The 22,932-nt window shown below is 41.9% G+C and overlaps 1 protein-coding gene across 14 annotated transcripts in view; it reads right to left on the reverse strand.

Moving 5' to 3' along the window:
* The window catches only part of MICAL2 (microtubule associated monooxygenase, calponin and LIM domain containing 2), a 223,200-nt gene that overhangs the window by 130,896 nt on the left and 69,372 nt on the right, over positions 1-22,932 (reverse strand). For 13 of the 14 annotated variants that reach the window (XR_012645980.1, XR_012645982.1, XR_012645983.1 and 10 more), the window contains exons 4-14: positions 21,399-21,515; positions 20,162-20,263; positions 17,905-18,060; positions 17,289-17,389; positions 12,953-13,210; positions 10,772-10,887; positions 9,512-9,638; positions 9,212-9,302; positions 8,970-9,117; positions 4,374-4,573; positions 2,978-3,087 (exon numbers count right to left, since the gene is read on the reverse strand). Coding sequence is in view for 9 of the 14 variants with exons in the window: in XM_074997373.1 (XP_074853474.1) it covers positions 2,978-3,087; positions 4,374-4,573; positions 8,970-9,117; positions 9,212-9,302; positions 9,512-9,638; positions 10,772-10,887; positions 12,953-13,210; positions 17,289-17,389; positions 17,905-18,060; positions 20,162-20,263; positions 21,399-21,515 (1,526 nt within the window). In the remaining 5 variants the exon portion in view is untranslated. The remainder of the gene's footprint in view (positions 1-2,977; positions 3,088-4,373; positions 4,574-8,969; positions 9,118-9,211; positions 9,303-9,511; positions 9,639-10,771; positions 10,888-12,952; positions 13,211-17,288; positions 17,390-17,904; positions 18,061-20,161; positions 20,264-21,398; positions 21,516-22,932) is intronic. The other variant, XM_074997365.1, reaches the window with a different exon arrangement.

Below are 22,932 nucleotides of genomic sequence, written 5' to 3' on the forward strand. Positions count from 1 at the left end.
TTAAGAACAGATAGCACATGCGGGTCTGCTTCAGCAGCACGTTCTGAATAAATGAACCTCACAAGGTAATGTTTTTGGAACACAGAAGTTACACATTTCAGAAGAAGTTGTGAACCTCCTTAGAAATTCCCTCAAAAGAAGTGGCCTCAACATTCTTGCTCCTTGGACCATTTCTAGATGAATATCAGAGGGGTAGCCAAGTTAGTCTGTATCTTCAAAACCAACAAGAGTCCTGTGGTACCTTATAGGCTAACAGATATTTTGGAGTATAAACTTATGCTCCAAAAAATCTGTTAGTTTATAAGGTGCCACAGGACTCTTGTTTTTCTAGGTGAGTAACATTGCAGAAAACATACACGATATTGGAGCTGGACAGGGAGATTAAAGGTGTATGAAGGAGAGCATTATTTCTCTCTTCCATGGAGCATTCTGATCATGGTGCCAATACGAGGGGAAAAAAATGAGGAATAAGGGTTCTTTCAAAAACAGGGCTTTTTTCCCCAAGGAAACTGATCTACAGGGCTGTTTTTGCTTTTGAAAATGTCTCTTCTGGAAACACAATCACATGAGATTATGCAAATGAAGTGCCAGATTTGTAAATCAGCACTTCATTTGCATTTTTGCTCTCCCCCATTTGCATTCCTCCCCTGAAAGTGGAATGTAGTGTAGACACGGCCTTTGAGAGTTACCAATTTCAAAATAATGCATCTGCTGTTTCAAAATAGCATGTGTGTAACATGGATGACAGCTACATTATTTCAAAATAACTAAGTAGTGCAGCAGTAGCCTAAGAGAGCACAATGTTTATTTTGCCTATTTGACTCCCCTCTAGTTGGTCTGGTTGGTAACTGTGTCACTTTGGTTTTGTTTGCATGTGTTTTGTGGGTAAAAGTTATCTAATAAGGATATATGAGATAGTTGCTGGGTGGCTGACTGGTGACATGTTTTAAAATGTGTTTATGGAATTAGCAACATGTAAATGTAGAAAATATCTGTAGACAATGAAGCATTTTCTGGGTTAGGAAACCTTGTTTATAGGGACGTGGATTACACCAGAAATGAAAAGACAAGGTGGGAGAAGATTACTACCCACTAAGGAAAACTATGAAAATCATACTTTATTTTTTACACACACACGCATGCGGAATGAAGGAGAGGTGCCTTCTATTACTTTCACAAGGCAACATGCGAGGGAATGAAAATCTAGAAGTAAAATATCTGAAGCACTTGTATTACCCGATTTTTTTTTCTTTTACTATGAAACAGACTGGAGTTACAATACAGGATCAAGTTAGGCCTATTACAAATGCAACTTCTTTGCAATGGTTAGAATAATTGAAGATCATAAGGTTACAGAATAGTTCAGGAAATACAAAACCTCACACAGGTTTGAATTAGATTGTATTTTCAGGAAACACCAGTAGAGGTTAATGGCATAGCTCATTATCACAGCTTTGCACAACAGCAGACACATTCTGGCGTGGGTTGGCTAGAACACTGCAGTGATTAGGTCTGAATAATCGCACAGGGACATAGCTGATTATGAGTCTGCATGGTCTGGCTCAAGTTTGCAAAAGTAAAGATGAGGGCAGGGCTGTGGGTATAAGACAAACACTGTCTCCAAGTTCCTGTCAACTTCTCATTTAGTGATAGGGTTGCATTTAGGACGGGGAGAAGGGCAAAAATGTAAGCTAACAGACGTTATTTAACAGGAAATTTATGTAACTGAATGTCTCTCCAAAGTCATTGTCTGGGAAGGCTTCTGCACATTTAACTGAAAAATGAAATGTACTTTCTCCAGCCCTAAACCTGAGTCAGCCTCTACTAGCTCAGATCCCTGCGTCCTTGCAGGGTTTTGCTGACCACAGCTGCGTTTGAAATGCTGGGCCTGTGGGAAACTTCCCCTCCTTCCTCCTGGTTGGTGGGCCTGAGCACAGGGAAGGTGAACTTAGAAGCAATTCTCCATTACTCAGCAGGATTTATAATGTAAGAAGGAAGAAAACAAGGGAATGTGTGTGAATAGGTTATTATTGCCTAGAGGCCAGATCCTGCGAACATTACTCTTGATAGTGAGCTTTTCCCATGGACTTCAAAGTCAAAAGCACTATAGTCAGTATGGAGGACTGGCCTGTAAACTGTTTTGAAGGCTGGAACATGAAAATATTGTATTCAAATACTATAAAACTATGTTTTTTCAGGTCATTAATTTCATTGCTATGAAGATGTTATTTTAAAAATACTGTCAGAACAAAAACTATTCTTTGAGTAAACACATAGTATGCCAGTACATATTTCACCCTCTTATATGCGGTACTGAAAGACTACAGTATACCTTTGATAAGGGAATGGTTAACAGATGCAGAGAAAAATACAAGATTTTTTAATTATATGTGAAGAGTAGAAAAGCTGGCTAGAAATAGCCAAGTGTTTAAAATGATTTTCAAAAATAGGCTTTAGTTTTACGCTGCTCATTGATGAACAGTCTGGAATTGAATAAAGCTAAAGTAGAAACTGTTTTAAGAAAATGAGTTGAAAAATCTAACAAAATATTTATCTGTGTGAAATAATGGACAGTAGTTTAGACAGTTAAAATGAGACTAATTAGACACTTTTTTGTTTAGCCTGTTTACTCTGATTGCATTCACACCCAAAACTCCCTTTGAACATTAACAACTCCCTTGGAACATTAACAAGAGTTTTGGATTGGGTTAGGGTTAAGAGCCAATTGTTTTCTAGATAATTTCATTGACTAACATAATATTACAATGTTAGAATTCCAAACATCATAACGAATGTTTTTGATTAATATAACATCATTGTCTGCATTGAATTGGAACTATTTTTGTAGAAACATGAATATATTCTACTCGTTTACACTATATAGATGTATGATATTACAAACCTAAATTTTAGGTCTGACAGTTTCTCTTTAACCTGCTAAAAATCAGGCAAAGTAGCATAGGACAAAGAACCTTACTTTTGGCACTCGCTTCCTTGGTAATGTTGAATTGATGTAGTTATTAAAGATGCGGTTTGATGATTTTGCTGAGCAAAGGTCATTTTCTCCATTTTGTTTCACCACAGCATCTGTTCAAATGAAGATATCAAACCCTTAAGGTATTGTTTTCAGATAGGTCACTTTTCAAAGTATTTTTTCCATAGAAACCGGAAATATTTTGCCATCTCCTACTACCACAGGTTCAGCCTCCCTGGCTCGGCACCCTCAGGACCTGAGTGGCCCCAGACGAGGGATTCTGTCAGACCAGAGCTGGTCAATTCTGCCCTGTGCTGGCCTCAGCCACTGCTCCTGGGGTCCCCTCTCCGCTGTCACCTGCGGCTTCCCAAGTCCCCTGTCCCAGCGCAAGCTACTCAGCTGCTGGCTCCCACCTGCAGCCACCCCTTCCCAGCCGTGACTTCTTGACCAGCCCCAGCTGCAGCTTCCCTCCCAGCCCTGTGGATGAGCTGACACTCCCCAGCTAGGGACTGTGCACACAGCCCTGGCTGTAGCTTCCCCCATCCCCGGGGTGAGCCACTGTGAGCCTGGGCTGCCAGTTTACCAGCCTGGACTGTCTGGCTCCTGTTGGTCCCTCTTGCTGCCAAACCAGCTGTGTCTGGCCTGTCCTGGGCTCCTGACACTGGTCTGGCTGGTCCCTCCTCCTCCCAGCCCCAGGGCTCTCTGGTCCTGCAAGATCCCTGGTCCTGCCAGACAATGGAAGTTGCCAGATTTCAGAGTTTCAACTTGTATTACTACTTGCATTTATACAAGATTGCATTGGAGCCCACTCTCTCACCAGAATGAGAGAATAAACTCTAGGGTTTTTTTAAAAATGTAAAGAGAATCCCATATGAATAAACATGGGGAGGACAACATCCTTAGGAAGTTACTGTCATGTCTGACATTATCATAACCTTAATGATAATGGTAGTTACTCAGCGCTCTCCTGCTTTCCCAAACAATAAGGGAATTGAAAGCCTCGATCCAAATCAAATATTTTCCCCTTTCTTTTTTAAGCATGAGATAAATACTACAGACAGCAAAAGGAGTCAAACATTCCAGAGTGGTTATACTATGGCTTTGAGAAACTATCATTGGCCCAACGTCAAGGGTAACCAGGCAGTTTGTATTGGAGGGGTAGCCGTGTTAGTCTGGATCTGTAACAGCAACAAAGGATCCTGTGGCACCTTATAGACTAACAGAAAAGTTCTGAGCATGAGCTTTCGTGAGCACAGACTCATTTCATCAGATGCCAGTCTGTGCTCACGAAAGCTCACGCTCGAAACTTTTCTGTTAGTCTATAAGGTGCCACAGGATCAGGCAGTTTGTGTGAAATCATTCCAATTTCTGTAACAATTAAGAACATAGGCCTGCTTACCAACTGCTCTCAGAGGAGTTCCTCTAAATAGCTCATAGAATTTTGAAAGGTACATAACCATGCTGAGCTTATCAGGCTCTCCAGCAGACGCCATCTCTTTCCCACTGGTGACTGGAGGAATTCCAAACTCCCGTTCAGCAACGTCAAACGCCAGCTGGTTGTTCTCAACAGTATCTTCTTCATTCAAAGAGTCAAAGTCACTGAGGAACACAGCATTAATGTAGGGTGGGCTTGGAGGGAGAGCTGTCTTCTGCCACTTTCACTAAAAATAACAGTATCCCCTTGCCTCTTTTGGGAATGTCATGACTGAAGTCATGACTCAAGACTGCACGCAATGTTTCACAAGCTCGCATTTGCAGATTAAGAAATGACACCAAAGCACTTCCCTACGATGTCTGATGTTTATTTTTCAAACTAAGTTTAAAAAATGTAACAACATATTTTTCAAAACTATCTGAGCCTGTCTTAAAGAGAATTTCATGTTTTTTTCCCTATGAAAACTGTAACCATACCACCAAAACCACAAAAAATCCTTTCCTTTCCAGAACACAGCTGCACCACGCAGGTTCCAACAGCTGCAAGCAGCGCACTTCACCTTGAAACACTGGGAAAGTACCAATTAATTTAGTATGCAGGTCATCAAATTCATGGCCATGTAGAACAGTGAGTTGTGAGATAAGGCTAGTTCCATGTTCCCTTATAAAACAAGCATCACACACACACACACACACACACACACACCCGTCTCTCTGTCTCTCACACACAAAAATGTTTGTCCATGTGATAAATTTGACACTCCTGCAATAAATTTATCATACACTTCTGACTGCATTACCTGCCCCAATCAGTTTGCTCTGGGATTCAATAAATCTGCAACCCCAAATAGTTTCAAAACAGACATTTCCTTAAAAAAGTAAAGCTGTTAGCAAATGTGAAAATCTATGCCCCCGAAGCATATCCCTCTCTGATGGTCAGAATGGTTGACATTCAGTCACAGACCAGTAGCTGCTTTTCTGGATCCCAAAGCAACAGTTTTAAAATCGAAGTCTTTATCATGCTTTGAATCTCATTTCTGCTTTTAGCACTTTGTATTGATGTGCTTTGGCCAAAGAGATTAGCCAGTATTTGGGGCCTTGCAAGATTGCTTCTTTCAGGAGGAGAAATTGATGCTGGAGTCAGGTATTTCTTTGGTGGAATCTTCTTTAGTTACAAAGAATGCACACAATAGCCTCCTTCTCTAGACAGAGTAGAAACAAAGGCAAGGCAGGCAAGGAATCCAAATCTGTCTGTCCAGCAAGTACTGTGTCCAAAAGAGGGTCTTCATGCTCTCTCTCATGGGCACACACACACAGATTCTCTTGTTTTCCCCTGGCTTTCTGTGTCTCATGCCTACAGATATGATTATGTCACGGAGCTCATGGAAGTCATGGGATCATTGAGTTTCAGAGAACTCTAACGTTAATTTTCCACTTCAGTCCCAGAGCACCCTTTTGCTGCTGACAGACGCCATGGCTCCCAGCCACCTCAGGTGCAACCCTGCCCCCACCACACACACAGCTCCCAGCCAATGGTGGCCAAGGGAGGACCTGCAGCAGTCCAGCCAATGGGTGTGGGGAGGGAGAGTACCCCAGAACTTTCGGCTGCCGCAGACGCTGGACCTTTCTCCCCACAATTTTTTTTCCCCGTGGATATTTTTACTAAAGGTCAGGGACAGGGTCTTGGGCTTCCATGAATTTTTGGTTATTGCCTGTTTTTCACCCATGACTTTTACTAAAAATACCCATGACAAAAATCTTAGCATTATATGCCCACACAGTTTGTCAAATTACCCCCTTGGCCACTGTGTTTTTGGTCAGTCCCAGGGAAACCCTTCTTGCCATGCTGAATTGTGTGTGCCAGGTGGCCCACCTTGCATGGTGGCTTCTACTGTTTCCAGTTTCACAAAGTAAAAGGGGCCCAAATGAACCTCCCATGTAACTGAATAAATCCATAAACTCTACCCATATCTGTCACTGACAGAAGCCATTCATTCTTCATGTCAACTTGCTCTTGTTTTGGCAAACGTGCCATTTTCTTTCGCATTCTGGAGTTTTCAGTTAGGTCTTCTTAAAATCTCTATATCATTGTCGATTTCAAATCTATGGGAATTGGATAGTCCAGCATGCCTGGGTGTACCCTGCAGTGCCAGGGAGTCAGATGGGACACAGAAGTCACACCAACTATAGATTTCAATAGATATCATTAAAAGACTGATTGAGTTTCCCTGAATGTGGGAGGATCATAAGGCTGAATAGTAGCTGGGGCAGAGGACACACACTAAGGGCATATCTACAGTGCAGACAGACACCCAAGGCTGGCCCATGCCAGCTGACTCGGTCTCACAAAACTTGGCCTAAAGGGTTGTTTAACTGCACTTTGGAATTCCAAGCTTAGGTTACAGCAAGAGCTCTCGGTCCTTCCACCTGGCATAGTCCTGGAGCCCAGAATTTACACCGAACTTTAAACAGCCCTGCAGCCCAAGCTCCGCAAACCTCAGTCGATTGGTACCAGCCAGCCATGGGTATCCAGCTGCAATGCAGGCATACGCTAAGGCTACATCTACGTTAGAGAGTTTTGTAGACAACCTGGGGCTGTAGACACCCTTTCGACAAATCTCATGGAGCACCTACACACAAACACAATGTATTTGTTGACAGAAACTGTTGACAAAAAAGCCATGTAGATGCTCTAGAGGGCCCTTTTGTCCATAGAGCGGATCCACTTATGTGTAGACGCTATCTGTCAGTGGAAGTTTTGTTGGAATATCTCTTCCAACAGTAACTTCCATGGACAGATGCTTCTAATGTAGACACAGACCAAAAGTTTCTGTGTAATAAGTTAGATCCAATGCAGGGTTTCCCAACCTACGAGTCAGGACCAAACATGGGTTGCGATAACAATTCAAAAGGGTTGCTGGCTGGGCTGGGCAGCTCCACAGGTGGCTATTAAGAAGCCATTCAACCCCTGAAGTGATTCTCAATTTCTTAATTGGATTAACAGCCATCAGGCAGTTCAGCCAATCAATTAAATTGAGAACCATTTCAGCTGCAGGGCAGAGAAGTGCAAACCTGAGCAGCAGCACCCAGCTCAGGTAAGGTGGGGGCCTGAGTCCAAGGTTGGGAAGGAGGGAGGGCAAAGCTGATCAGCTCCCTGGCTTCCAGCCTCTGCAGGAGATGGGGTCCACCCAGATGGCGCTGCTGGCCAGGGCTGTGCCACAGCTGGCTTCCAGCCACGAGGGTCGGGGCCCTCCATTGGCCCCAGCCAGCTTCCAGATGTGTGGGGTCTGGGGCTCTCGCCCCACCACCTGGCCCCAGCTGGGGTTCCCGCAGCTAGTTCTGCCAGCTAGGGCTCTGCCCCAGCCAGCTTCCAGCTGCAGGGGTTCCTGTGCTTCCCTTTGCACCCTCCAGCCTGTGAGTGACTCTTAGCCCCTCTTAGTGTGACTCCTTTAGCCCCCTCTAGCCCCCTGAAGCCCTTGTGGGAGACACCCTTAGTCCCCTTCAGCCCCAGAGTGACTCCTAGCCCCTGCATGATGCCCCCAGCCCCCTGCATGTGATTCCCGTAACCAACTCTAGCTCCCTCCAGCCCGAGTGTGACTCCTGTACTCCCCTCTCGACCCTGAATGACTCCTAGCCCCTCAGAGTGACTCCCCTAGCCCCCTCCAGCCCGAGTGTGACTCCTCTAGCCCCGAGTGTGGGGTTTAAGCCTGGGGGGTGGGGAGCAGTTTGAAGATGAGTGTCTTTCCATCACCACAACTCTGATTAACTATAGTAAATGGAGTCTTATTTTTTTATTAATAATTTTCCCCTTTTGTATGAAATAACTATTATGAATATATAAACATGAAGGGGCACAATTTTATATTCTTGCCTCAGGTGCAAAATTAGCTAGTTATGGCACTACTCCCTCACCCCCAATTTTTGAACTGTCTTGGGTCACCAAGTTTTCCAGAATTGTCAAAATAGGTCCCTGTCTGGAAAAGGTTGAGAACCGCTGATCCAATGGGATATGATGTGACTGAAGTATACAAGAATTACAGTCAGAAGAAGGGAGATAGGGCAGAAGAGAGAGTTAAGCTGCAAGGACTTCTTCAGGCATCTCTTACTCATTTTTGATGTTCATAATACAGCTAATATGAAAGGCTACTGTATGGCCCTAGACAAGCACATACAAAAACAGTATAATACTGCAGAATTTCCTTGAATTTGCCTCTTCTTTCTAAGAACATACCTCCAGGAACACGCGGGCATGAATTTTCCCATTTAAAAATAAACAGGCATGTGACTTCCAGTAAAGCCAACAAGAATCATACAGCTAAAAACTACACAGCTTTCTGAAAATGTGCACCTTCTGGTTTTTAATGCTGGGCCATAGACAGCTGGGGGGGAGGGGGCGGGTGGTGAATCAGATTCAGCAATGGCATGCATGCAGTGGCAAAAACACATGTTACAAGAGGAATCTAAACCACCAGCATTGTTTTGGTTAGCTTTACACTAGTCTGTACTTTTATGAACAACTCAGCATACCCTGCAATTAGCAGACTCGTCCCAGATAACTTACATGAGGTCAGGTCTGAAGCGGTGCATAATTGCACACAGAGCAAGACCACTCCTCCAAGACGCAGTGAGATCAGTGACATTAACATTCCTGTAGCCCTCTGTCTGTTTCTGACACCAGGTTAACAGTTTGTTAGGTCGAATATCGGATTCTGTGAGTGTAATATAAGGGAGAATATTTCAGTCACTGACATGATCTGAACATAAAACATAGAAGAATCATACCAACCAGAAAATGTCACCTACCATGTCTTGAGACATTCACTGATCTTCTAATAGAGCTGACCCGTTCAAGAGGGCATTGTTGTAGCTCATTTATAATGTACAAATGTCTAACCTAAAGCAAAAACAATTTGTGCATGACTATATGAACCACAAGTGATTTTAATAGAATATTTTATTTTCATGTGAACTTTAGCAAGTAACTTGATCTAATCCAGAAAATTTCATGAAGGTTTTGTTTATGCAGCATTTCAACTGCAACCACATTACTCCTGGGACAAAAACGAATTGTGATCTCGTAAAGTGAGCCTTTAAAGAACTGACCTGATGAGGTCGAACACAGCTGGAGTTCAGGTTTGGATAGCGTGTTCCAGGGTCAATTGTATACTGGTCGAAATTCTTGTTGATATTTTCGGGTGTTGTCTGAGGCAATAGTCGGTAAATGCTCTCTCTTACAAACAATAATAAAAAAAAGTGTCAGTTGAAGTCCACATGCGACCATTTTTTCCTACAATGCTTTTGTAACTATCATCTTTATTTAGAATCTGTCAATGATTAGCACTCTGCACTAAACCTGCATCTGCACCAACCACCAGTGCTGTCTCAGCATGCGAAATTTTCCATTCCAGACCTGAGACAGACACTTAAGTGATGCCTGTGTCTTCCTGAAGCAAGAAGACCACAAGAAAGAAGTAAGGTTACATCATGCAAAGCCATCTGGTTTTGCTTTAATCTCCACCCCAGGGTAACTTCTCATTTTACCACAAAACAGCCTTGGACCCAGTCATTCTGCAATTCACCCAACCACCCGGTCCTTCTGTGTTGCTCCATTCAGTTTTCCATTTGGATTGCTCTTTGTTTGAGCCATCCACAAACTTCTGCCTTCTCATTCCCTCATACAGAGCACTGCATTTATAGTCTTGATCCCATCATTATCACAAACAAATAATGTTCCATACATCCATTCCTAAAACTTTGTATCCAGCTCTAACAGTGTCAAATCTTTGCCCCTAGAACCACTAAACAATGTTAGCAAATTTAGGCCATGAACACCCATAAATCTTTTTGTTGGTGTCTTTAATAACAGTTTTTAAGATTATAGAAAATTGCTTATTACCAAAACCTATACTAATTCTTGCCTGCTGCACACTTAGAAGTGTTACTAAAAGTCACATCAGCAACCAGCACAAGCTAAAAAGCCCATGCTAAAAATGGACGTGCCTGTAACGAAGACTACTGCTGTTAAGATATTGTTTATGTGTTCTTTGACTAAAAGCAGATGATTTCACAAGTGTTTGGGGCTGGTCATTTGATATCAAGCCTTACATATCTTCCTCAAAGTTTCAATCTGGTTCAGGTCAACAGTCACTTAGGTCCTAATCCTGTGTATCAGTGAACACTTGCATCAGCGGAATGTAACTTGAAGACCAAGCATAGAAGTCACAAGCGTCAGAAAACTGTTCAGTAGCCTAAATTAACTTCTGAATACTTTTGTTACTTCCACTGCCTTTTGGACATCTTCTACCATTGCTGTACTCCCCTGAAATCTGTTTAAGTGGGAGAGGAAGAAGAAAATGAGTTTACCGTTCAGCAAGGATCTCTAGTGGGGGTTTTCTTTGGTCCCAGCTCTTCACCATCCATGCTGTATCAAAAGCAGCTAGGAAGCCTCTTGCACAGCCAGTACCCATCGGCCAGAAGGGCTGTAAAGAGTATTTACAGTTTAGTGTTTACCTCTGTCTTAAAAAAATAAAAATAAAAAGACATTCTCTCCATCCATGTGCAGAATAATTTTTATGTGCATGGAGGCATGCATACCACCAGTAGAAACAACAACCTAGCTGCGGGTGCTCTGCTAATCTGCTGGACAGCATTTGAATCTCTTCTGAGAGCCTGCACAAGCACACAGCTTACAGGGAACACTGCTTATCACCAAAGCAGTTGTCATGCCGAGTGACTTTCTTGCTAGGTTTTCACACATTCTGAGAAGCTACGTCAGAGAAAGTTCTCGTATACAATACTGAGAGACCTCATAATGTTTGGTGTTTTTCCTCAAAGCCTCTGGCTTCTAGAATCATGAGAATCTGCACCCATCTTTTATTTTTATATTCATTGCCCAAAGACGGTTTCCAGCTCTCATTCAGAAAACAGTTGGAAATGTGAACCCTAAAACACTCAAAATCCAGAAAGGAGGGAGGGAGAAAAAGCTAACATTTCTTGTTATAAAAACTCATCTAATTTTTTAAGCCAAATCTCATGAAATGTTTGGATCTGATAGATGATTTCTGAACAGTGGAGATACTGAGGCCAAGTCTGCACTGGCACTTTTACAGTGCTGTAACTTTCTGTCTCATAGGTGTAAGGGGGGGGTGGGAGAGACGACAAAACACACCACACCAATCCACCCCATCCCCCAAGCACAGCAAGTTACAGTGCTAAAAGTGCCAATGTGAATCAGGTTACCAGTACTTTTAGCTAGTTCATTCATCCAGGTGACTTACAGAGAGTACTGGGAGAGCTTGCCCAGCATTTGTGCTACGGCCACGCTTTTGGTTTAAAACACTGCTCTGGCAGTGCTGTCATGGATGCCCTTTAAGCTATTAAGTGGGGACAAACCCTGAGTATACTACTTGTTCACTCTACCGTACACTGCTAGCATCAAAGTACAAAGCAAGGACAGGCTGATTGGGACTACAGTATAGAGAACTATGCCACGTACACCAGCTTAAGACATGCTTCTCTGTTTTCAGTTGTGATACACACCTGGTTTACTCATGCAGGTCAGCTTACACAGATGAGCAAGTGTCTGCAGCATTGGGCCAGCATCTGACATGACTAACAAGGAGTCACTTTCTCTTCAACTTTAGATTTTTTTTTTAAGCAAAGGCAGTCTGTCAAAGTTTCATACCTAACCACACTGTACTTTAAAGCAGTGTTTCCTAAACTATGTTCTGCAAACAATTCATAGGTGTGCTGCAAGCATCTGGGACATTTATGTCATACACTGATGGGTTAGATTTTCTGTTATAGAAACTAGATACAATGTTACTTCTTCATTGCTGTGATACCTAATAAAATTAATTCTTTTTGTTTTTGCCGTATATATTGCTGTTTGTTTTGCAGGTTTTTTTTTTTTTGGTCTGACAATTTTATGAAGAAAATTTTCAAAGTTTTCCACATTAAAATATTATTGTTTGGTGTTCCGTGGTCTCAAAAAGTTTAAGAAACATGGTTTAAAATGGTACCCTCAGGTTATTATAATTGAAGTCAGCACATAAAATACTTCTATGGGGCTAATTGTTTGTTTCCTTATGCATTTGCAAACTCATAGTTTTTACCTTTGGGAGAAACAGGAAATAAAGACCTTATAACAATGGAAGAAAAAACAAATACCTGTTACATTGCTGGCTGGTTTTAATGAGAAATTAAAGCTTTTAAAAATTAGCCATTTAAAAAGTTTAACATGTCAGTGTACCTTTGAACAAAGAGAACTATGAACAAGCAGAAAAACTAAAGTAAAAATGTTGTTACTAAATATTGTTAAATACGTGGCCAGCTCAGATAGTTTCTGAAATGATCAGTAACCAGACAAAACTGACAATGCTTTCTGGTTATTACACTGTCAAAAGAAGTCATCTGAATGCCTTTACTATTAAAGTACTTGAACCTGGGGTTTAACAAAACCAAACCAAACTCCTCTTACAGAATAAAAAATTATTTTCACTGTAATGAATTGAAAATGCTTTTTGTTGTTGCTGCTAGGTATACCTCAAGTAAACTATCTCCAACAAGTGCAACTAAGAGCTGATGTCTGTGCCTTTCTCTTACTAGTGCAGCATTTTCAGAGGCATACATGGAAGTAAAATCAAACATAGCCACGTCTGGCTGGCCATAATGATTAAACGCAAAATCCAAGGAAGGCAGCTGGTAATTGGTTGCAAAGTCTGCAGCTTCTCTTGCATAAGATAGCAGATTATCCTGGTTTACATTTTCCGCACAGAGAAGCATCTCGGTATCAATGTAGTCCTGAAGAGACAAAAAAAAAAAAATGCACACAATATGAGAAAATTTGAAGCATTCGGATGCAGAGGCAGAAAACAGAATAGCACATAGCAGGTGACAACAAATCTTATGGCAAAGTATGGAGAGAAATTTGCCTGATGATATTCAGAAAACTTATTAATATATAAACACAGCTTATTACTGAACCCAAACCTGAAATAACACCACTCTATGCAGCAAGCTTTATAGTGGTGCTTTCCTCATCTCCTCCGCTAAGCTTCATGCTATTTTGGTAAATTTACTACTCTCCTATTCAGGTGGTGTCATCATCACTAAACAGCTATATGCCATGCCTTCTACTTTTCAGGTCCCATCGCTATTGGAAAAAAATACGCACGTTGACACTTCAGTGTCACCCCACTTCATGACAAGTGATTTGGCAGATATTGATGAGCCTATAGCTTAGAACTGTATATACGTGGGACACTGCGTAATAGACATAACAGTCTATTTACAAACTAGGCTAGGAAAGAATTTACCCGACCCAAACTGCTCAACTTCACAGGGACCCTTTCTTTATGGCTCATGTTGCTTAAGGACAGTGATGGATAACCCATATTAGCCCAGTTCTCTCTACACAGGTTATGTTTGGCACCAAACACAATGTGATCTGCATTGGTGTCAATGCCACCAAAAAAAAAAGTGTTTGAACACGTATATACTGTGAAAGTGCCCTATGATTGGGTTCGGATGAGAAAAGCAATGGTGAATGCTCTACAAATGCCCTCACCATACCTGTATGTAGTGTTGGCCAGTCAGTGGATCTCCCTGCAACTGAGTGAGGGGAAGAAGAAAGTCTGAGCAGGTGGGGGATGAGGGAGATACTGCCCTTCAAGATGACCAGAGAAGGGTATATTATTTATACTACAGGCAATTTCAGAGACCACTTCATCCAGACATTTCTGGGGGGCACCCAGCTTCAGGGAGAATGGGGTGCATTAATCTGAAAGGGGAGCAAATAGCCTTTCCCTAATGTTAGATAAAAATATCAGCAAGCATCTGGAAACCCAGCTGTGACAGCAGTGAGGCAGCCAACTAGTGTCTTTGTGGCAGATGTCCAGAGCAGACTCTCATTGTGGAAGGGACACTGTTATGGGATAAAATGGATTGGAAGGGGATTTAGAGGAAATCATCCTGTAAGAAAGCAAGTGGAGAGTCCACAGCCTGTAGTTTCTGCCCCTTCCTTTTCAGGCCAGTTAACTCATATGGGCAGTGGGGGGCAGTGGGATGGATATGCAAGATCCCAGCAATGGGGTGGCTTGGACCAGAGTGGGAAGGAGAAGGCTGACTGTACCTTTCCAAAGAGTTGAAACGGAACGATATCCCGCCCTGGACAATTTTATGGCCAGGTACTCCTGGATATTTTAAGTGAATTCAGATGCAGCCTACTCAAACATCATCCATTTTTCAGACAGACGGGGACAGTGCTTTTAGAATAGGAGTCCTTTGAAAATACTGTGTTAGTTTTGAGGCACTGTAAAAGGAACTGAAATTGGTATCTGTGGCTCTGTTTACAGGCATCTGGTTTTTCTCTTTGTTGTACAAATGCTACACAAAGATTAAAAAAACAAAACACCTCACACATTTGAAACCCAAGAGATCCTGACAAGCTTCATTTCAAGCAATTTCAGTGACTACTTCCAGTAGCTATTGGGGTTTATTGCTGAAGACTGATCCTGTTTTTAGTGGACAGAAAAAACGATGGGCTGAAGTCTGGATAACGCAGCTTCTGTCTCTTGCTTGCAGTACAGCTGCTAGAAAGCCACAGACTCAGCCAGGCCCAATGATTAAGGGGAAGGTGCAAAGGGTGCAGCTGTCCTCAGCTCAGTGATTAAAAAGGGCCCAAGACCCCTGGCTGCTGGCACTGCAAATGGGGGAGCAGTGCTGGATGGAGCCTCAGGCCCTTTAAATAGTTGCTGAAGCCCTGGTCTGCATGGTCAAGGTGGTGCTGAAGAGCTGGCAAGGGGAGGCTTGTTCCCAGCCCCACCCCTTCCGGCAGCACAGCGTTCCCCTGTGTCAGACCTTTTTCCAAGGGGTGCCAACGTCATCAGCCATCCTGGACCCAGAGCATGTCACATGATCAATTAAGCCCATCCAGGATCTCAGCTGTACTCTCCAGGTGGGAAGGAAAGGGTTTGGCTAAATTGATTGTCCTCAGGCTAGTCCACAGACGGCATTTGAAAAAAACACTAAAAACTCACCAGCCCGACCAAGAAGTCGGACAGCACAGCACTGCTTTTAGCTCACAAGGGGTCATGGCAAAACACTGCACGGTTAGATTTGCCCTGGTGATTAAGATGGACTTTTTTTAGACAAAAATGAAAGAAGAAAGAGGACTCCTATGATCACACTGAAGAGATCATCCAGGTCACAGTCCTGTTCTGAATATTTTTCAGGACTAGGTAAAAAAGGGGTGCTCAAGAAGAGGATCATTGGTGAAATGGTAAGTTCTAGTATGTGGCAAAAATCATGAAGAGGAGACTCTTGAAAGTGCAAGTGTGATGACTATAATGAGAATGTCAGAAATACGTCACTTCAACCCACTGAGCTGAAAATAGCTACCAAGGGCTCAGAGAAAGAGTTTCCAAACGTAATACCCACCAGCCAAACGAGTTCCTGATAGTCTACACACTGGTACTTTCTTTTACCCTAAGATGATTCTAGTCTGTGGTGACTATTTTGTAACCTCACCAGAATGGTATGCGATTTTTGGGTGACTAACAGGAGACATTTCAGAAAACGCTGGAGCACTCTGTTTCTGAAAGCCACGACCTTTTAAAACATTTGAGTTTGGACACGCAAGGCTAACTTATTTGGAAGTGACTTTCCTGTTGCCTTTCATTTTGGACAATTTACTATTTCAACCCAGGATAGAGTTCAATGCTCTCTCAGGTTGTTGGCTGAGCTGTTTTTCCTAATTCAATTTGAGTCATTAAGGTTTATTGTCTTCAGTGATATTGATGCCTGTGTAGCCAATGACTCTTCCAGCATTTGGTGGGATGGAGGGGCTACCCCACTAACTGGAAGTGGAGGAACCCTTCTGGGAGCCATTTTGTCTGGAGCCTGGCCCCTCCCAGTTATCTGACCAGAAGTCAGGAGGCAGGGCCCGGACTCTGAAAGTCCAGCCTCAGGACTCAGTGGGGGCTGAGCCTCCAGAGGACAGCTCTGGGCTCCCTGCCTGGGAGGCTGAGGACATGCCAAGTGGGAATGAAGCCTGGATTGGGCTGCCTGGGACTCTGCCGGTCCTGACATGCTAGGGACCCCTGTGGAACCCACCTGCAGAAGACCAGCTGGACCTAGAGAACCGACCTGTGGACCGGCTTCAGCCTGCACCCTGAGCCAGCCTGAGGCAGTTGTCCCACCTTGCACCAGGGCTTCGGCTCTCTTGGGTTTGCCACTCCACCCTGAGTTAGGGTCTGGGCATTCACAGACTGTTGTGTTTGTTGCCCTGCACTGTACCAGGGCCTGGGCTCCCTTTTGGATGTTTGCTGCCCTGCCCTGCAACAGGGCCTGGGCTCTCTCAGATGTTTGCCACCCCATCCTGAGGTAGGGCTGGGGGCCTTCGAAGATGGTGGGTTTGCTGTCGCCCTGACCTAGGGCTAGGCCCTGACATGACCTAATTTTCCCCAGCGCCCACCTGAAGTAAAGCCAGGCTTTAACTATTGCTTCGCACCCACCTGAGGCAAGGTGGGGACCCCCAAACTAGTGACTTGGGGGGTTGTTGTGATATCCGTGGCAGTGGGGCAGAGTGGCCATCCACTGACCTGGAAGGGGAGGAACCCCAGACCGACTACACAGCATCACTCAAGATCATATTACAACCAGTTTCTGAACTGACATTTAAGTCCTAACATTTTCAGTTCTCTCTCCGAGTTTGATGCTCACTGCCATAATTAATCAAGCACAGGTAAAACACCATCTCAGTGATTCAGACTCTAACCATAAAATGCTCAAAAAGAGTCAATTAACACCTTTTGTTCATCTGCTCTTATATAGCGTTAGCCAACTAAATAAATGGACTTTGCTGTGCATCTATACATACATTGATAATGACACCTTTGTCCAGAAGACTCTGCTTTTTTGCTGTCATTACAAAATAGTGAGTGCTATCTTTGTAGTAAACAATATTCTCCAGATCAATTCCTGAAAGAGACAAGATATTTGTGAGGAAAAACCTAACTTTAATGAATTGAATTCATTAGTTTAACCATTTGTCATCAATAACCAATATAGTTTGTACAAGCAGCTTTCATTTAAGCTTAATTCAGGCACCTCCCAAACATAAATACATGCAGTCCCCAACTGAGATTGCAGAGTATATAAAACAAAAGGAGCCCGCAACACAGAACACAAGACAGACAAAAAATTTGCAGTTGGTCAAAAACTATCATTAGCCTTCTAAATAATCATCTTAGAAAGGGAAAATGTGTAGGCTGCCATAGGCTTGGTTACGTCACCAATAAAACGATCATTGGCTTACATGGGAATCCATTGTATGAATGCCTCCCTCCCTAAGACTTTGAAAGTAGCAGAAATGTTTGGCTTTATATAATACATTAAAAGGTATATTCTGATGGCGTAAGCAGGTGACCCTCTATGTACCAAGATGGCCTACAGAATATTTTGCTTCATCGTGAAAAAATATGATGAGGACCTACCAGTTTCCTCTTTAAGGTCCTGGAAGAATTTTTGATTGAAGATGAAAGCAACACCACTAATTTCTTCCACCTTGGCTTCTGCAGTTGTGTTTCTGTTGATAAAGTTGGCTGTGATAGCTATAGCTAGCTTTCCACGAAACTCCTTTCTTCTAAAACCTGCAGAACAAGGGAAAGAATTAGCACTACAGCAACACAGATATTCATTTGTTAAGGTTGATCCACCCATCTTAAAAAGTTTATGGTTGCCAATCTCACACACACCGAATATCACTCATCAGCTTTTGCAGACTTATTAAACAAAGCTGGGTTACGTCTCTGCAACATTTTAATGCTATGATACCCCATCAGTGACAATTAACACTGGCATTCTGGAGAGATGTTCTTGTAATCCTTGCTGATGTGTAAAACCAACCAAAGTTTTCAAAACCACACCCTGGGATGGGGGTAAATGTTAAAACCAGCTCTCTCTTTCACAAGCCAGCACCAATCCACCACCCAGTTTATAGTTTGTGGATTCCCTTTCTTCCAAAATCCCATTTATTTCAACTGTCTGCATATCTCCATCCCCAGAAGACTTGCAGATATATGTGGAGGCACAGTAATGAACATCAAGTCAAAAGGCTGGATTTTTCTTTGTTTGGTTTTTTTTTTTTTTTTTTTATTCTGGAGTGGAAGAAGAAGGAAGCATGCAGCAAAAACAAACCCATTTATTCATTACCTGAAAGTGTTAAAAAAAGTAAATCAAAATAATCAGGGAAACATTCATAAAAGTAACTTAGAAAAAGAAAAACAGCCTTCTGGCGGCTCTTCCTGTTTTGTTTGTCTAAAACTCAAACCACATTCAAATTGTGAACCATCAAGAGGAGGAACACAGAAAATCTGAAAAGTATTTGGTTCCTAAATCTATGAGAAAGGTAGAAGGTATATGCAAGAGCAAGATGTTAAGACATAATCCAGCAAACATGCACCTACTTATGTATCTGAGCAGTACAATGATACCTAGTGTGTGTAAACTTAATTAAATCCATGTTTGCAATATCAGGATTGTAGGGAATATTTTAAAACAATGGTGAAAATTATGACTTTCAGTTGAGCTGATGTATTTCATAGTGTCAGGGAAAATAAAGTAATTCACAATATATAGAGATTAGTCTGTAAGTGTGTGTTTCTGTTCTAGTTTCAACCTCACCCATTGCCTGGGATAGGTATAACACGTAAATTACTATTTTACGAATGTCTCCAGTCTAACAAAACAAGATGTGCATCAAATGTTTTCCCTTAGCCTGATAGTTTCTATAAAGGGTGCACCAAAACTTTTACTAGTATCTGCAATCCCCAGCAAGTTCCACTGATGGTCATTTTATTTTACTGAATCCTGCACAGACTATCTAAAGATACAGCCAAACACGTGTGACTGAATTTTTTTTTAAGGAGTTATGGATTTTCTCCTGTAAATGCTGTATTATGTTTGGTAGATGCAAGAAAAAGCTGACAAATGTGGAGCAAACTAAGACTAATAGAAAGGGAACTCAGGAACTTGTTGAGTTGAAACTAACATCCGTATAATTACAGCTATCAGAAGAACATGTAATTAAGTAACAGGTTTGTTAATGAGAGGCTGGGGTTGCTTAGCTAATGTCTCACTCACAAAAGCAACTCATGGGGTTGGAATTCTGTCTGGGAACTGTAAGATGTAACAACAGGACCTTCCTTTCCTCCCAGTTATGTATTATCTCTTCCAGCTGTGATTGAAATGACTGGTTTTGATATTAATCACCAACCCCAAGAACAACTCCACTGATGCATTCATTAAATATCTGGCAGTCATCATATGACCGATATTTCAATATATGCAGCTGACTCACAGGAAAATATCAAGGAGAATGACAATAATGTGTTAGGAAACACACAAACACCAGAAAATTAAAGCAACATGTTATTTCTTAACCTTGCAGTTGGGACTCATGGTAGCAACACCCACACAACATGAACCCTACAAACTGTTTGGCAGAGATGGCACTAAGAATCACTAATGAGGTAAATGTCTCCCTTGTTGGGGTACAGATGAAATCATCGTCATAAAGGCAGAAGACGTCGCATAAAGGAATTTCCATTTATATATGCAGACTCTTATGCACTGAAGGAGAGAAAGAGGGGTAACCCATTCGCTTCTGTTCCTGTTGGCACTGAGCCTTTTCACTGTACTTTAAATATCAGCATTGAGCTTAAGAACATCTTCTTTTTCTTTTTAACCCACCTTCTAAAGTGTTCCTGCGACCATCTGCACCAATGATGACATCAAATTCAAACTCTGACAGAGGGTGATCCATTGGGAGAAATTCAGCCCGCCAGCCTCTCTCTAAAGATGGAAGTAATAAAACTGATTCAGATATTGCATTGTTAGAATGTGAAGGAAAGCATGTAGGATAACAGTCTATTTTCCCTCTCAAGCTGACTCCATCTACATATACATACAATTTCCACTGGATTCAAAGCAGCGTGCAACTCCCCACTAATGTTAATGAGGATTAATTTTGTAAGCTAATGGCAGAAAAGGAATGCCTTCACTGTGATCATGCAAAAACAGTATGGTGACTATGGGCCCAATCTTGCGAATACATATATGTGAGATTTTACTCATGCGGGTACTCCCAGCTTGAACTCACTGCAACAACTCACATTGTTTGGAGAATTGGACCCTAATTGTTTTAGTTTAAAAACTGTAAAGCAGCTTCCACTAAGAGAGGGGGAAATAAAACCAAGCCAAAATGCTACAACTTTTTAGAGAAAGCTGCCTCACTTTCATTGACCTAAAGCAGAACCTAAAAAGGTTTGTTGTAGCTGTACTTACATTGACAAATATTCTAAATACAAATACTGATATAATCATAACTAGTATCCCTTTATCTCATTTCATCTCTCCACAGTCACCTAAAAACATAGAAGCAGTACTAGCTGACTAGATATAAAATGGAAAACTTGCTCATTCTGTACTAAATTTTGCACCCCATTTATACACACTGGTTAAGTACCACTCAATGAGAATGGCTAACATCTGACAGGGAACTGTCAGTGGGAGTTGCACAGGACTGAAGAAAGAGCAACATTTGGTTCATAGGGGTTAAAGATATCTTCAAAATTCATATTTAGCTATCTAATGTTCTCGTGCCAAGAAGCTAGGGGAAGGCCATACTAGCCTCCCTACAAACTTCAAGCATATACCAGCAGGCATAGTGAACAACTTCTATTTCTTTGACCAGGGCATGTTTTTAAATGGATCAGTGTACTGACACAGTGATAGTTATCATGGTTATGATTCCACACACCATTTCATAGAAAGGTACAAGTTTCTTTAAGAGGAAATATTCCACCTTGAACTGATTAGAAATTATGTCACATGAGAATACAGGTATTTCACACAATCAGAGTAATTCACTAGGACAAAGTTACTGGCTTCTTAATTTTGTTATTTTAACATCACAACTCAGTTGTACTTTGGTTTTCCTGATCTTCAGGAGGTTCTAGAACTCTCACAAACTCTACGTTCACGTGGATTTCAACTCCCAGCATAAGTGCAACTTTGAAGAGGATAAGCTGAAGCTGTCGAATACCTGTGAATAACAACAGCATGTGTCATTTTAGACAATGCAACAGCATTTCCTTTATTTCCCAATATTGTGCTAGCACCTGGGGGCCCCCATATTGTTCTACACAATGCCTTTTTTGTACAAAACAAGGAGCCAGTACTCAGCCGGCTCCCTGCCCCCTATCCCAGCCAATTCCATGACTGGGGCTGACGAGGTGCCGGTACTCAGTACCGGCTAGTACTGGCGATTAAAAAAAAAAAAAAAAAAAAAAAAAAAAAAAAACCACAGTGGTTCTAGACCCCGCACAGATACATAACATGTTTTCAATTTTGTTGTCAGAGTCCCTAGAAACCAAGCAGTTCTTTGAACTAAAAACTTTTTCCCCACTGGTCATTAACTGAGTAATCCTCATTTTCTGGATGCTTTTTTTGACACCCTGAGCCTTGATTTGCAGAAGTATTGGCCGCTTGCAACTGACAACATCTGGAACTCTATTTTGAAAATTTGGACAGATTTTCATAGAGAAAGCAAACAACCCTGACACAAGAGCCACTCCTCTATCAAACTTCAAGTCTCAGCTCCAAGCTATTGAGATGCTAGAGCTTCTCATAGGAAAAAGTCAGAGTCTTCATCCTTAGCCTCATTCTAGGCAACAGCTGAAACATTTTGCCTAAAATTTTCCAAATAAAATTTATCCTGACACAGACAATGGTCATGGAAAATTTCAGCCCAGGAGTTAAAATCTGGGAACACTATAATCAATTGAAAATAGGGTCTTAAAATATGAAATGCCAGGCACTTTTATTAATAGGTAACTTCCAGCCCCACCCATACTATGTGAGCTGGAAGCACATTTAGATTTCCACAATCTTTTGTAAAACAAACAAAAAAAAAAACAGTTTTGTTAGAGTACAGACTAACATGGCTACCTCTCTGTTACTCTTCACAATCTTTTATGTTGTTATCCACCTCCCCTCCTTATTACTTTATTTTATCTTTATTAAATTAAACACACACAGGTGGCAGTGACATCCATCTGAACTATGCAAGCTAATATGCAATTATCCTAGAATGGTCTGCCTACTCATTCAGGAGGTTTATTAGTGTAAATGTGTGACATTCATCCCTTATGTTTGGATATTAAGGGTGAAATCCTGTCCCACTGAAGTCAGTGACTTCAATGGGGACAGGATGTCAACTTTCACATCTACATTATGTCATTATATTGTGATTGTGACAAATGCACATTCCAAAGAAAACAAATTAACATCTGATTATGTGGCTCTCTCCTCCATCCCATTTTCTTTTTAAGACAATCCAGACAGTCCTCCAAAGGTGCATTTTATTAAATACATTTGGTTTGTTATTTAGTACTCTTTTCTCTAAAGGGTCTATTCTCAATAATATGTGCAAACATTTCCACATTCATGATCAAGAAGTT

This window comes from Carettochelys insculpta, chromosome 6 (assembly GCF_033958435.1).
Source record: "Carettochelys insculpta isolate YL-2023 chromosome 6, ASM3395843v1, whole genome shotgun sequence".
Taxonomy (NCBI): Eukaryota; Metazoa; Chordata; order Testudines; family Carettochelyidae; genus Carettochelys; species Carettochelys insculpta.